Source organism: Akebia trifoliata, chromosome 1 (assembly GCF_017979445.1).
Source record: "Akebia trifoliata isolate Shusen 1 chromosome 1, ASM1797944v1, whole genome shotgun sequence".
Lineage (NCBI taxonomy): Eukaryota > Viridiplantae > Streptophyta > Magnoliopsida > Ranunculales > Lardizabalaceae > Akebia > Akebia trifoliata.
In genome coordinates, this window is record NC_141375.1 from 32,497,413 (window position 1) to 32,510,788 (window position 13,376).

Genomic DNA, 13,376 nt, shown 5'->3' on the forward strand with positions numbered 1-13,376 from the left:
AAAAAAAAAAAAGTTATTTGTCACCGTTGAATTTTTATTTTAAGTTTGAGAGTTAAATGAAAGTTCAGTAACCATCAATTTTCAAAATCTTGGATCAACCTCAAAAGAAAAAGGTTTTTTGAATTTTCTTTCTCTTTTTTATCTGAGTTATTTGATGAAATTTAGAAGATCAAAGTGTTGAATTATTAATGTCGTTATCTATTTGTGCAAAACGACCTTAGTAAGACTTAAAATAAGGTGGGTTTTGAGAAAGAGAAACCCTTTCCTTTTCTAGGAAGCCCTCATTCACCCTTAAAAAGATCCCAACATTCTCTTGAGAACATGGGGGGAGGGGCAAAGATTGTAAATCCAAACATAATTGACTGTAGTTGACTTGACTTGACTTGACGCGGATATAATTAGAGTTGACTAGTTATAAGAGCACAATCAAATCTCTTTCATTTTAAGGCTGCGATCAATTTTCGCCAAAGATATCTAGAACGTGTGGTGTAAACTGTAAAGGTGTCGCCGAGTTGGATCTATTCGAGAAGGAGGGAAACAGGGTTAATTTGGTCACTCTAAAAGCAAAGGAACTTTTTTTTTTTCCCCTAACAGAACAAGCCTATCTTGGCGGTTTCCAAAAATAGGATGGGCAAAAATGTAAATTCATCCCGTTCTCATCGAACCCGTCATTTTCGCCCTTACTTATTTCGTAGAGCGACTTTTTATTTTTTTGTTTATTTGGACAATAAACCTGTGCAAAGAGTCTCCGTCTTCATTTTCCTAAAAGAAAAAATTGTTCCAATCGATTTCTCTGTTTTTTTTCTCTCATTTTGATCGATCTTGTATGCAAATCTGATCCTGATCAAGATCTGAAGACCCTAGGGTTCCATTCCTCTGTAAAGAAAAGGTCAGAGATCTTCAAAGCTCTCTCTCTCTGTCTTTTTTTTCTCTCTTTCTCTAATCGATAACTTTAAGCTACTTCTCTCATTTACTTTTCGATCATTTTTGTGATTTTATGGGTTGGATGTTTTTATTTAATGATTAATTTTGCCAAAACTCCCTTATGTGTAATTTGGAGTAAATAATCTAAGATCTGACTACGGGTTTGCGATTATATGGTTACGAGTTTGATTTATACTTTTTTCTCCTTCTGTAAACTAGATTTAGGCTTTGGGTTTCATGAAACTAAACTCAATTTTTTTTTTCTGTTTTTGTTTGATCCATGCATGTAGTTATTCTGGCGTAGGAATTCGAATTTGTAGCGTGAATGACTGTTTTGCTATTTTGAATCTGTATTTGCAAATTTAGGTTTTTTTTTAAAGATAGTTTCTTCTGTATCAACCTTTTCTCTCTGCTAAAGGTTCTGGCTTGGAGTAAGTAATAATAAAAAGATTCTCTTTTTTGGCATATTAGCATAAAATTATGTTTTATTTTTTAAATTCTTGATTCTAGGGTTTTGTGCTAGTGTTACTTGGTTCTTGTTTCTAGGGTTTTTATCCTTTTAATTGGTTTAGGGTTGAGATGATATAGCAGAGATGAAGATGTTTAGATGAACCAGTGGTATGAAACAAAATGCGAAATTAATACAAGGAAATTTAGGAATAGTTCCGATAGAAGATAATAGTAAGGATAATATGTTTGAGATGGTTTAAGCACGTGCGAAAATGGTAAAAAAAAAACTAATGAGAACAAGCACTTTGTTGCAAGTCGAGAGCTCTAGAAGGGAAATTAGAGGAGGGCTCTAAAGGGAAAAAAGAGAAGACCGACAATGACTTGAAAGTAGTGATAAAAAACCAATTGATTTTTAATCAAACCTATCATTTTGTTTTTAATTTTGTGCGTATATTTTTCACTGTTTGGACACCTAGCCTAATATTCTGGCTCTATAATTTAAAGCTATGTGATGGATTTTAGTTTGATTTGACTGTTTATGCTGTCTTTGATTTGCTATTTGTGTAGGTATATATTGGTTTATAGCACATGGCCCAATACCAAGTGGACAATATTGACTACATGGCAGGTGATTATGAAATGGCAGATGTAGACGATGAAATGGAGGAAGAATTCCGTGGTAGAGGAATAGGCGATTCGGAGTCAGATGATGAAAATGAATATGACAATTTGGTTTGTTTTAGTCTTTTTTGGGCTTTCACATTTTTCCATGTTTTCATGTCATTGTTTCGCATTAAAATTTTTCAATATCACCTATGTTAAATGAATAAAAAGACTTCTTTGGACCTATGTTTAAGAATAATTATTTGGTTCCTATGCAGAGCACCAAGATAACAGACACTTCGTCTGTACAAGCTAGGAAAGGTAAAGATATTCAAGGAATTCCCTGGGATAGGCTAAACATCACCCGTGAGAAGTACAGACAAACTAGACTAGAACAATACAAGAATTATGAAAACATTCCTCAATCTGGAGAGAGGTCGGAGAAGGTAAATATCTTTGCTTGCTCGTCCTCGGTCACATGTATTTCTTACTTTTTCATCTTTCAGTAACATATCAATTTCGTTGTAATGATAATTTCAATTTTTCTTTTTCTTTTTTTCTTTTTGTTTCTGAATAGGATTGCAAACCCACAAAGAAAGGGGGGATGTATTATGAGTTCCGACGCAATACAAGATCTGTGAAATCGACAATCCGTCATTTCCAGGTAAGCCAAGCTCAGACTTAGATGGTTGGACATTATCATTATATTCTGGAGTATGTTAATATAATTTGTTCTCGAATCCAGTATAAAATCCTATAGAATTTTGATATATTTTGTCATGTCTAAGCAATGACCACCTGAGGTTAAAGCCGTTTCATGAATTATCAGAAACAATTTGAAAGAATTATCTTGAAATAAGTTTTTTAGGTAGGGTTTGGATCATTATCATGATCTAAGCATTGTTTCAGTTATTTAAGTTCACTATAACATTCCTGTCCTTGATTATTACATGGTAAAAACTGTAGGGGCTTCACTACATCCCAATTTGCCTGTACTTAATATAGGCTTTGCCCACAAGCATTTATTAGGTGTATATGCAGATTGACATTTAAGTTTTGCCACTTAAAAAACGATTAAGACCCTATGTGCATTGTGTACCTTGCGAGAGTTCATCATCCCCTCTTGGGGGATACTCGGAAGACTCTTATTGCTGTTTGAGCATAAATACGGAAATTTTTGTTCGCATTTTCAATTTTGCTGCTAGTAGCAGTTAGTGACTAACCCAGATATTTATTGTTTGGCTTTGCAGTTGAGGAACTTGGTTTGGGCTACATCAAAGCATGATGTGTACCTCATGTCTAACTTTTCTGTTCTTCACTGGTCTGCATTATCTTGCCACGACTGTGAAGTTCTCAATGTTTCAGGACATGTGGCACCAAACGAGGTGCATGTTTCTCAAGAATATCTATTGATGAATGGCTATTAACTTACATATTCAATGTATTTAGCACTGTGGAAATTTTATCGTTCTTGAAGTTGAGTTTACCTGATATTTGTATTTCCTGATGATGATATAGAAGCACCCTGGAAGTCTTTTAGAAGGATTTACTCAGACCCAAGTTAGTACATTGGCTGTAAAGGATAACTTGCTAGTCGCTGGGGGCTTTCAGGGGGAGCTTATTTGCAAGGTAACTTTGTTCACCTGTTTGTTTCAAGCGATATTTATGCTTTGAAGCACAAAGGCACACTAAACAAGGAAATAATACAAGGCTTTTACATTCTTCTCATGGGAAAGCAGTGTTTAGATCGTCCTGGAGTTAGCTTCTGTTCAAGGACAACTTATGATGATAATGCAATCACGAATGCAGTTGAGATTTATGACAGTCCCAGGTACATTTTTAGCTTTGATTTGGACTGGTGATAGATCTTTCACTCCAAGTGTGGAGGCTAACCCAGCTAAATTTTTTTACTCAGTGGTGCTGTTCACTTCATGGCTTCAAACAATGACTGTGGAGTTAGGGACTTTGATATGGAGAAATTTCAGCTTTCTAAGCATTTCTGCTTTCCTTGGCCAGTAAATGTAAGTCCTTATGTTCGATCGCCTATTATTTAGAGCAGTAGATTTAACTCAGTCACATAATAAGGTAACAGGCATGTATATGGTTATGCGGTGCTTGTACATATTTCTGTGACACTTTTAAACTTGTAAGCCTGTTTGTGATATAGATATATAAACAATTCGTATATCTAGTAATTAGTAATATCGTCTTTATCATTTAATTATTATTATACATGTAATTATTTATGAGAGCTTGATGTGAAGCCTTACCTCAGGCCTTACTTTCTTAGACCCTGTAGAGGCCACCATTTGTAATTTTGGTGTTGCATATGCTAGATGTTCACAACTACAGCGAAATACATGCCTTGTAATAATCAGACTTGAACCAATATATCATGTTGTTATTGCTCGAGCCTTTTAAAATCATGCCAGTTATTACTATCTAGAATTAGCTATATCTGAAATGATCAATTTCCTTGACGAGCATCTCGGTTTACTTTCTCTCACTATTCACGCTTCCTAGGTCTGTCGAAATCAATCTGAAAAGGTTTATGAGAAATTTTCTGTGGAATGATAGGAAGGGTAGGAGGAAGTATCACCTAATTAGATGGAAGGTTATCTGCAAGCCCAAGAAGAACGGGGGGTTGGGGATTAGGGACCTTAGACTAGCTAATAGAGCGCTATTAGGGAAATGGCTTTGGAGGTTTGGGGAGGAAATGGGAAGTCTGTGGAGGAGGGTCATTATGGCCAAGTTTAGGGAAAAGAGACTAGGCTGGTATAGTAGCGAGGCTAAAGGTTCGTATGGGTGTAGCGTTTGGAAGGGGATTCTGAAAGTGAATGAGGAGTTTGAGAAAGAGATTAGATGCAAAGCGGATAAGGGAGACAAGATCAGATTTTGGGAGGATAATTGGTGTAGTACATTGCCTCTAGCAACTCAATTTTCGTCATTGTACATCTGTTCGTTGAAAAAGAATTGCTCAATCCTGCAGTGTTTGATTCACAATGATTCCAGCTCTACTTGGGATTTGGGGTGATAAACTTTAATGATTAGGAGCTAACAGAGGTGATATCTTTCCTTGATCTTTTGCATTCGATTCTTCTCGACGAAAGTGAACAGGACAGCTGGGAATGGATGAGGGCTAAGGACTTGAGATTCTTTGTCAGTTCCTTCCATAAGTGGCTCAACCCTTATGTAGAGTGTTCCTTTCTGGGGTCCATTATTTGATCCAATTCAGTTCCCTCTAAAATCTCCTTTGTTTGGTTGGCTTCTTTTGAGAAGATTCTTACGTTGGATAATTTGATTGCTCGGGGTTAGATCACACCCAATTGTTGTCCCCTTTGCTTGAAGGATGGGGAGTCTGTCGATCATATTTTAATTCATTGCCCTTTTCTTCGTAATATTTGGTCTATTTCGTATTCAGTGGGTTTTTCCTCGTGAGTTCTCGCTGCTAGAAGGGTGGGCCAGTAATGTTTTTTCTTCCAGAGAGACTTCTCTGGGCTATACTTACCTCGACTATTGCTTGGGGGGGGGGGGGGGGGTGGAACGAGAGAAATAACAGGGTGTTTAATAATAAGATGAGAAGCTCTCATGGTAGCTTTGTGGAGATCTTGGGCGTGTTGTACCTTTGGTCGAAACAGAATATAGAATTCATGGGGACTACTTCTGATGACTTTGTTTTGAGATGAAACTCTTTATGTAATCATTGATGTTTTAGCTTTCCTTTCTTTTGTTTCTTTTTAATAATCCTCCTTGTACTTTGTTTTCCCTCTTTTCATCAATATATTATACTTATTAAAAAAAAAAATTTCTTAGTCTAAGAAGTGTTCCCATCTAGATCCCCACCAAAGACGTATGGACCCAAGCAGCCCATTTATTAGATGTAAGGTATGTAGGGATGCACCAACCTTAGAGCTTGATTTCTCGATTGGATCTCACATATTCGTGGGTCCACCAGGCTGCATGTGCATTCGAAGTATGGATAGTAGTGGGGGTATCTTACATGCCATGCTTCTATATTGAATACCACTTCTAAACATAATGACTATCAGGGCTCTGCAACCAAACAGACCAAATTTCTTATTTCTTCCTTGAACAAATTCTAATCTTTTTTGGGTTCTGTCATTTGCAGCATGCCTCCTTGAGTCCAGATACTAAGCTTCTTGTCATTGTTGGAGACAACCCTGATGGTATACTGGTGGACTCTAACACTGGAAAGGTGCCAATCATTTTAATTTTATTTTCAAAGAATCTGTTCAGATATTGTGCATTTCTGAGGAAAAAAAAAGGAAACAAGAATTAAGAGAATATGATTTGCTAATATGGAGTTTCATCCTTGCAGACAATCACCCCTCTATGCGGGCACTTGGATTTCTCATTTGCATCAGCATGGCACCCTGATGGCCGTATCTTTGCCACTGGAAACCAAGACAAGACCTGCCGTATTTGGGATGCTCGGAACCTCTCCAAGTCAGTCGCTGTCCTCAAGGGCAACCTTGGAGCTGTTCGATCAATTCGTTTCACATCTGATGGGCAGTTCATGGCAATGGCGGAGCCTGCAGATTTTGTGCATGTATATGATGCCAAGAACGGGTATGAGAAGCAGCAGGAGATTGATTTCTTTGGTGAGATCTCTGGTGTGTCTTTCAGCCCTGATACTGAGTCGCTATTCATTGGAGTATGGGATCGAACATATGGCAGCCTCCTTCAGTACAGTCGGTGCCAAAATTATTCATACCTTGACTCTTTATAATCTGGGGCATACTTTGCAAACTGTATCAACATCTCTCCTGCATCAAAAACAAAAACAGAAAAAGATATCCACAGTTCCCCAAACACGGTGGGGGGTCTTGGTCCAACATGTGCTTTAATGGGCACAGTGTAACATAGCTTCTGTTGCAAATATAGCAAGAATGGTAAAGAATGGATATGCTCTGCAGTTGTAGCTTTTTCTTGTTCTTGTAGTCTCAGTTATGTTGGATGTTTGCCACTGGGGGATGGTAACCAATGGAGCTTTGTATGTGTTTGGGATGTACTGAATTGCTGAACTGCACTGCTTGCAAGTGCTGGAATTGCATTCAAACTTATCATCTTCAGGATGGCTTGGCTTCCTTGTGCATTTAAGATCTTTTTTTTTTACTTTCTTATTTTTCTGCAACTGTTGAGGTAGTGTGGGATCATCTTGTGCAAAATTGACACACCATCCGAGATGCCTTGGGTGAAGAACAGGTCTGCTGATGATTTATTCTCTGTGTTCTAATATGCGTTCTTCTTCGATGCACGTTTTTGTTTCCCGGTGGACTAGTAACACTGATATGCTCTGTTTTTGTGTAATTCAAAAAAGGATTGAAAGCTGTTGCTCACTGCAACCGGTGGTGGTGGTGGTGCATCCTGGTATACGGGGTTTTGAGTGGGCTACTTGCCTTTTTAAGGAATCCTCCCTGTCTTACCACCACCATGATTGAGCATCATTGTCAAAGCTAGTGATCTCTGCAAGTGCTAGCTAGCTTAGTTGGTAAAGTCTTTGGGTGTTGATACACTGGTCTTGGGTTCAAATCCTGCCAGCACCGAGTTGCTGAACTCATTAAGAACAGGTTTACCGATTAAAAAAAGAGCTAGTGATCTCTCTCTTACTGGCAGGTTTGTTTAGAGGGGATGGTAATGTGTTTGTGTTCATTAGGAGGTTGGTTCATATCTACTTTCACTCTCTCTATCTATAAGTTGTTTTGGTCTTCCTCTCGTTCTTTCGTGATCTTCAAATGGAATATTTCTTGGAACTGGGACTCTAATTGGTCACGTATTAGAACTTTTACAAGTGGTCCGGCTTTCAGCCATACTTGTAGGTTGTAACTCCTACATTCTCAGTGGTCTCTCTTTTATCTCTGTCCACCACCTCGATTGTGGTCATTGTCATTTGCCAGTCGCTGGCATGCAACCATCTTTCTGCACTTTGTTTTGATCTCTCTCCAGGACTTTCAGTTGCGTGCAGTGAGATTTTTATAGAAGTGATCATAATGTGTTTTTTTATTTATCATTTAACATTAACATGGGGTTACATGAACTGAAGGACCAACTATCTCTGTGGACCACATCTACGTGTCGTCCAAATACACTCATCGGTGCCACATGTATATAGTGCATACAATTTTATTAGCTGTCAAAAAATAGAATTGACAAAAAGAGAATTTTTCACTGTTAGATTTAAATTTTAAAATTAGGAGTTCAATTACTGTCCATTTTTAAACTCAAGATCTGACTGTAAAAAATATTTCTTTTTTGGGATATTTTTAAGTAACCAATCAACGTGGCGACGTAAATTGGACTCAATCATCTATTATACAAATACATACATCTCACATTTCAATACAAACACGTAAATTTTAGGAAAATTAGTCAGTAGTAAGCACTCGGTGTGGCCTCACCTTGTTTTTCCATCTCCATGCTAGGACATATATCTGATTTGCACACGTCTATACCTGGCCATTTATCCTTTTAAGAAAACTATGTGGCTCAAAATCAAAATAATTACAGTCAATTAAGGAAACTACAAAATAAGGGACAAAATATCCGAAATATACATAAATTAATAGTAACAAAAAATTACTTCTTTTTCTTTGAGAACCGGGTATCCTTGTAGACAACGGATCAGCCCGTATTTAGATTTTGCCCAGTTCATAGACTATGGTCTTGTCTAAGGACTAGTCCCGGGACATGTGCAACACCCACAAATCACACACATCAAGTAAGTGAGGGTGTGCCCTCTCAGGTAGCCCCTAAGGAATTAATGCTCATATTGGATATCAAACTCACGACCTACGGACATTAATCGTTTATTAGTCGGAAATTTCCATTGAGCCAACCCCTTAGGGTTTAAAAAAAATAAAAAATTACTTCTTAATGTTTAGAATTATGAGTATGTCATTCTTTACTTATCATTCATATCACAATGGATTGAAATTTAGAGTTGTAATATTCTGACTCGAAAATTTTCACTCAGTCTGTACTCGATTGGCAAGTGCAAAAAATCATACAGGGATACACAAGGAAAAGATCTACTGAAAAAAAAGATCTACGGTTCTATGCACTTGCCACGTCGACACAAGTTAAATTTTTTTAATACTATCATTATTCAAACTTATATTCAAAATATTTAAAATTATGAATATATCAATCTCCATTCATCAAGAATGATGAACAAATTACCATAACTCTTTCAAAATTTAGGTGAGTTATAACTTGAGTTGTAATAATATGATGTTCCCTCTTACGCACGTCCCATCACATAATCGTACATCAATTACCTTGGGATACAAAGGCAACTGATCTACGATTCTATGATGGGGGTGTGTCAGAGGGGGCATTAGAAAATCATTAAAATTATAACTTATAAGGTGTGGAAAAGGTTCTTTGGATATTTCAAAAATTTATGAAGGTGGGGGTATTTAGTAAATATTTACTAATTGGATTGTTAAAATCATTTTATTAAGGTCCATTAAGTAAAATTCTCGTGGTAGTGAGTGTGGGAGTATGGATTATAGATAGAGATCATCACACTCGTCTCCCTTACCTTTCCAGTTGTGCGACAGTTGGCGTTAAATCGTTTTGAGATCCCTGAAAGTTCGCGAAGCGTGGCCTTACGTCCTTCACTTGTTCTCGACAGTTTACATCTATAGTGCTCATCTCGAGGATTATCCTGTGACTTACACAGCTCGCTCGCCTTTCTGCTTCTCATTCTCACTGAATCTTTGTCCGAGCCTCTCTGAGTCTGAGGCCGAAATATCACTATAGATTGCTGGTTGCAGAGTATTCGAAATCTCACAAATCCGCCATTAAAAAGCTCCTACTTGTCTCGAAGCTTTCCAGATTCTCTGTTGGATTCTTATTCTCTTTACCTAAACGAGAGTAGTAAATCTCCTTTCCTTAGTCTTCAATTTATACCCTTTGTGTTGATTTTTCTGTTTTAAGGTTGTTTCTCCAGATTTAACTCATTTGCAGCTCAAAATTCCTTATTTTATTTTATTTTAAATATCTTCTTTTGTTCTTAAATTTTGACCTTCATGTAGAACATAGGGTTTTGAACTTTTGATGTTTCTCCAAGATGATAAATGTGACTTTGGTTTTGGATTTCTTTTATATATGATTCTCTCAGTCTTAGCTTGGTTAATGTTCTAATATAATATATTTTTAAAAATCAAGGGAACATTTTCATGGCAACTAGAAGAATACAGAAGGAGCTTCAAGATTTACAGAGAGATCCACCGACAGCTTGCAGTGCTGGTCCTGTTGGGGAGGATCTCTTCCATTGGCAAGCAACCATCATGGGTCCTGCTGAAAGCCCTTATTCTGGAGGAGTGTTCTTTGTCATGATCCATTTCCCTCCTGATTATCCCTTCAAACCACCCAAAGTCAACTTCCAGACCAAGGTAATCAGGAGGATTTTATTTTATTTTTTTTTAAATTTCTTTTCATCTTTGTCATAGTTTGAAATTTGGTTGATGTTCAAGAACTTACAGTTCCATTGGTTGTTGTCTCAGCTGATTCTTTTAAGAACTAATCAGCAAGTTTGCAATTGGGTTCAATTTTTTTTAATAAAAAAAATAAAAAATTATGGATAGTATTCTCTCATATAAGTTTGAACTTTAGACATTTTGTTTGGTCAAGCCTAGGCTTCCTAAAATGCCTCCAATTTGAGATGGATTGAGTCCTACATCGTCTACAGTGGACATCATGAGTCCTTTTTATTTTATCTTGATGCACATGGCAAAGTTAGATAGCTATCACATTCACATATGCTCTTGTTAGATGCCTCCTGTAACCATGCTACTTTGTATGGACAAATATGGGAAATTTGCAAAGAAGGGTAATTTTTTTTTTAAAGTTACTGGCTTATGAATAGTGGGATAAAATAGAGTAAGTCTAGTCCTACTAACTTAGTAAGATTTGAAAGGGTCGTTGACCTCACCTTGTGACATCCAAAAACATGATCCGGTGCCACGGGGATTTAGAAGATAAAATTCTATTAACTTTTTTTTTAATCCTTAAAAAAAGTTATTTTTCACTGTTAAATTTTATTTTAAATTTGAGAGTTCAGTGGGTGTTCAGTACCCATCCATTTTCAAAACCTTGGATCAAGCCCCCAAATATACATATATATAGTTTATTTTTTATTTTTGGGGATCTGAGTTTTTTCCATGAAATCTAGAGGGCTGTGGTGTTGGATTGCCAATTAGGTAATCCATTTGAGCTCAACTAAGTTAGTAAGGAAAGTGTTTCTCATAAAAAATATGGAAATCATGGATAGCCTTTATAAATAATTGAATCTAAGCCCGTTCTCTCTCAAATCCTTCTTCTAATTATTATACTACCCTTCTTTTTTAATCAAAAAACATAGTCTAAAAATATATTTTTGTGTATGAAATCCCCAAAAGAAAACTAAAACCCTGAAATATAGTTCAAAGAATGAAATATTAAAGATAACTTGATTATGCTGAGTTGTGGACTACTTGAACAAAACTATCTTTTTTGTATTTGTACATCATGTATTTTAAAATTTGAAAATAGTTTAAATGCAACGATGAGTTAAAAGTAGGATTTGAGAGAAATAAGCCTTTAATTGCAATTATTTTTATAATGGAAATCCTTAGGTACGGTAATTCAGAAAAAAAAATCCTTTTTAGCAATTTCCCCTGAATTTAAAGTTCTCTAGTCTACTGTGGCAGAGGAGATAATCCATAGGGTATCTTGTTTGGAATTTCCACATGTAAGCTGTTATTCTATAAATCAAAGTGCTTATATCCCAACTATTGGGACTGGTAACATGAGTCCTGTTTTATCATTTAGATATGTGTAGAGATGTATATTTTGTTCATGTATGTGTCTTAAAGTGCTTCTTATTACCTCAATTCATGCCATTGTCAGGCTTCCTCCCGCATTTCTAAAACCATCAACTTGCACCTTAGCAGTCCTTAAATCTTGCTTCTCCTTTAATTTTTGTCCAAAGACATTATCAACAAATAGCTCAAACAGTATAATAGTAATATATTTGTATCTGAAGATCAATAGTACTAGGGCACCAAGTTGAAGTCCTATCTATTTATATAGATCATTTTTACTAACTGAGACCCAAACTCTTCAAACTTGCCACTTTGGTCAATGTGGTCCATCGAGGCACCAACATATGCAGTTTGATCTTGACCACTTGAAATTTGGAATTAAACAGTTTGATTGTGTAATTTCACATCCTGAATGACCCAATTTTGTTGTCGTAATCCGAAGGTGGAGGTCATAAACTCAGTTGATTGTCTCTTTATTTCTACCTCCCCAATTTTATTTATTTTTTTACTTTTTATTTATTTACATTATATAAAATTGGGTGTGCTGTGTGTGACACAAATCTGGGGACAGCCGAAGTCATGATTAGATGTTGTTCTGTATCCTTCTCCTGGATTATCATTTCTGGTATCCAAATCTTATAAATGGTGGCCTGAACTTGCAAGATGTTCTATTATCATATCTTTGGTACTCATTTTTTATCCTTCACTTCGCATAATAGTCATGTCTGCACCATGGTTTTAGCCCTTCATTGTTTTATGGAGCAAAACATTCCAACAGTTTAGAGTCCAACCACTTAAAATGTGTCTTTTTGGTCCCAATAACTACAGGAATGTCACTTCTAATGGCAGTGGAACAACTGCGTACTGTTCAGTCTTTGTAGTCCAGGATCAAATTAACTGAGAAAATGATTGTAATCAGAGTTTGTTGGTGAAATTGCACTTAATGAAGCTGCGACCTCATCCCTTTTTTTTTTTTCCTTATTGAACTTTGGAAAATTCTGTTTTATTTCATTTGATGTTAGAACGTGAAAGCGTTTATTTATGACACAGGTTTACCACCCAAACATAAACTCCAATGGCAGCATTTGTCTTGACATTCTCAAAGAGCAGTGGAGCCCAGCTTTGACAATCTCAAAGGTACTCTTATCCATCTGCTCCCTCCTTACTGACCCCAACCCTGATGACCCCCTTGTCCCCGAGATTGCTCACATCTACAAGAATCAGAGAAATCGATATGAAGAAACCGCACGTGTGTGGACCCAGAAATATGCCATGAACTGACTCATGGTTATATGGGTCCAGACACACTTTATAAACCAATAGGCTCTTGTTAAACTTCTATTCAGGAGAACTAAGATTGAGATAGATTAGTGGAATGGTGTGTTTCGATGAAATCAATTAACATAACGAGAATTGCAGGGCATGTTTTCCTTGTACATTATTATGGAAACAAGGGTCTTTTTATATATGTTGTTTTTATGGAATTTTGTTCATCTGTGATGGTGGGATGTGTTGGGTGTGGTGACTTGGTTTTAGATTTTTCATTTTCGATTTTGTCTGAGCAATTCA

The 13,376-nt window shown here is 36.5% G+C and overlaps 2 protein-coding genes across 5 annotated transcripts; both read left to right on the forward strand.

Annotated features, from left to right (window-relative positions):
* Positions 1-711: 711 nt before the first annotated feature.
* Positions 712-7,073, forward strand: LOC147411845 (putative WD repeat-containing protein C2A9.03). Of its 4 annotated transcripts, none has more exons than XM_086453032.1 (10): positions 712-889; positions 1,934-2,106; positions 2,256-2,423; positions 2,555-2,641; positions 3,228-3,362; positions 3,496-3,606; positions 3,717-3,808; positions 3,893-3,998; positions 6,107-6,193; positions 6,317-7,073. In XM_086453032.1, the coding sequence occupies exons 2-10, from the start codon at positions 1,963-1,965 to the stop codon at positions 6,725-6,727; spliced, it is 1,341 nt and encodes a 446-aa protein (XP_086309158.1). In that variant the 5' UTR covers positions 712-889; positions 1,934-1,962; the 3' UTR covers positions 6,728-7,073. The 4 variants fall into 4 exon arrangements, with proteins under 4 accessions (XP_086309158.1, XP_086309157.1, XP_086309159.1 ...); XM_086453031.1 differs by having other exon boundaries at positions 1,942-2,106; XM_086453033.1 differs by having other exon boundaries at positions 1,942-2,106; positions 3,499-3,606.
* A 2,413-nt stretch (positions 7,074-9,486) lies between these two features.
* Positions 9,487-13,291, forward strand: LOC147411846 (ubiquitin-conjugating enzyme E2 5A-like). Its single transcript, XM_086453041.1, has 3 exons — positions 9,487-9,879; positions 10,171-10,397; positions 12,858-13,291. The coding sequence occupies exons 2-3, from the start codon at positions 10,182-10,184 to the stop codon at positions 13,086-13,088; spliced, it is 447 nt and encodes a 148-aa protein (XP_086309167.1). The 5' UTR covers positions 9,487-9,879; positions 10,171-10,181; the 3' UTR covers positions 13,089-13,291.
* The last annotated feature ends 85 nt before the right edge of the window (positions 13,292-13,376 follow it).

Coding starts and splice junctions, on each gene's coding strand:
- LOC147411845 (XM_086453032.1), top strand. CDS start 1,963: ATGGCCCAATACCAAGTGGACAATATTGACTACATGGCAGGTGATTAT. Junction 2,107..2,255: donor AAAATGAATATGACAATTTG/GTTTGTTTTAGT, acceptor GTTCCTATGCAG/AGCACCAAGATAACAGACAC. Junction 2,424..2,554: donor CTGGAGAGAGGTCGGAGAAG/GTAAATATCTTT, acceptor GTTTCTGAATAG/GATTGCAAACCCACAAAGAA.
- LOC147411846 (XM_086453041.1), top strand. CDS start 10,182: ATGGCAACTAGAAGAATACAGAAGGAGCTTCAAGATTTACAGAGAGAT. Junction 10,398..12,857: donor AAGTCAACTTCCAGACCAAG/GTAATCAGGAGG, acceptor TTTATGACACAG/GTTTACCACCCAAACATAAA.